Source organism: Mesitornis unicolor, unplaced genomic scaffold (genome assembly GCF_000695765.1).
Source record: "Mesitornis unicolor isolate BGI_N332 unplaced genomic scaffold, ASM69576v1 scaffold9834, whole genome shotgun sequence".
In the NCBI taxonomy this organism is placed as follows: domain Eukaryota; kingdom Metazoa; phylum Chordata; class Aves; order Mesitornithiformes; family Mesitornithidae; genus Mesitornis; species Mesitornis unicolor.
The window spans coordinates 7,800-9,053 of NW_010178035.1; the positions used below are offsets into that span (position 1 = coordinate 7,800).

At 38.6% G+C, this 1,254-nt stretch overlaps 1 protein-coding gene across 1 annotated transcript in view; it reads right to left on the minus strand.

The window, feature by feature from the left end:
- LOC104538929 (activating signal cointegrator 1 complex subunit 3-like) overlaps positions 1–1,254 on the minus strand; it is a gene marked incomplete at its 3' end in the record, with an annotated part of 145,929 nt that overhangs the window by 705 nt on the left and 143,970 nt on the right. Inside the window, 1 exon segment of the mRNA XM_010182310.1 lies at positions 1–68. This exon segment is cut by the window's left edge and continues 28 nt beyond it. Coding sequence (XP_010180612.1) covers positions 1–68 — 68 coding nt within the window.

Sequence of the window (1,254 nt, forward strand, 5' to 3'; positions counted from 1 at the left end):
CCTGCATGATGAATACTAAATCCATCTGGAAACAGCTCACGTAACTGCTTATTTCTGGATCTCTGTACCTAGAACAGACAAGCATAAAAATTAAATTCACATCTAGTTACAGTACAAGATGCTTTGTATTAAAAAAAATACAGGAAAAAAAACCCCAATGAATATTACTGAGTCATAAAATAGTAACTATTTCTATTAATGTCAAACTTTTCATCAATGCCAATGTCATGATTTTCTATAAATAAATTTGACTTCTATTCTTACTTTCCAAAGAATAGTTTAAAAGAACGGTTTTATAAAAATACAGCTTCACTTAAACAGAGATCCAAATTCACCGACAGCCAGTATGAATGTTGAAACTGAGAACTCCGATATTGCTTTTCCTTAAAAAGTACCCTTTCATACTATGCAGGAAGCTAGGACAGGTTTAAGGCAGCAGGCCACACACTATACTTAACATGAAGGAGGAGATACCCTTCCCCACCACCAGCCATTGCATCAGCTCAGCACAGGGTGGATTAATAAATTCATAGTATGGAATCAAACTGTTCATCTACCCCTCATTTCTACCTTCCCCATGAGTAGGAGGCTGGGACCTCAGTCTGCAAAACCTCAGGTTCTCCAGCATCCTACTGTGTATGAGGTCCGTAAGCATGTCTCCCCTATTTCTGGGTGCTAGCTTTATCATGCTTCACCTAAAACAAATATTGACTCAAAGGTTAGAAAATCTAATACACTTCCCTTCCAAACACTATACTGTGAAAGTCCAGCTGCCCTGGGGTGTGCCTTCCAGAAGCAATAGAGCAGGAAAAAAGAAACCCAGCCACTTAAAGAATAAATCCAAACCACCAGACATCATGTCATTTTAGCCCAATAGGAACAGTTGTCTTTCCGTTCAGAAACAAGGCTTTGGTGTTAAAACTCAAGTAACACAGAAAGTACCACTTTTTCATTACAATTAAGATGACAGGAGGAAAGGCATGGTAATCCTGCTGTAAACTGGAATAAATGACCTTCAACCAAGCTTACATGAGTTTAAATTTAAGATCAGAAAGCATGCCATATACAATCTCTTTATTCTTGCCCCTGGCTACTGGTTTCTCAGATCTTCCTGTTTCAATGACCCTGATTTGCAATGAACATCTCTGATTTTCCTCCCATCTCTTCACATTCCTAACTGCTGCACTCATTGCCTTCCAAAATCGATCACTGCTGAATATGACATCAAGAGGGTTGTGGTAATGATGACTCTTA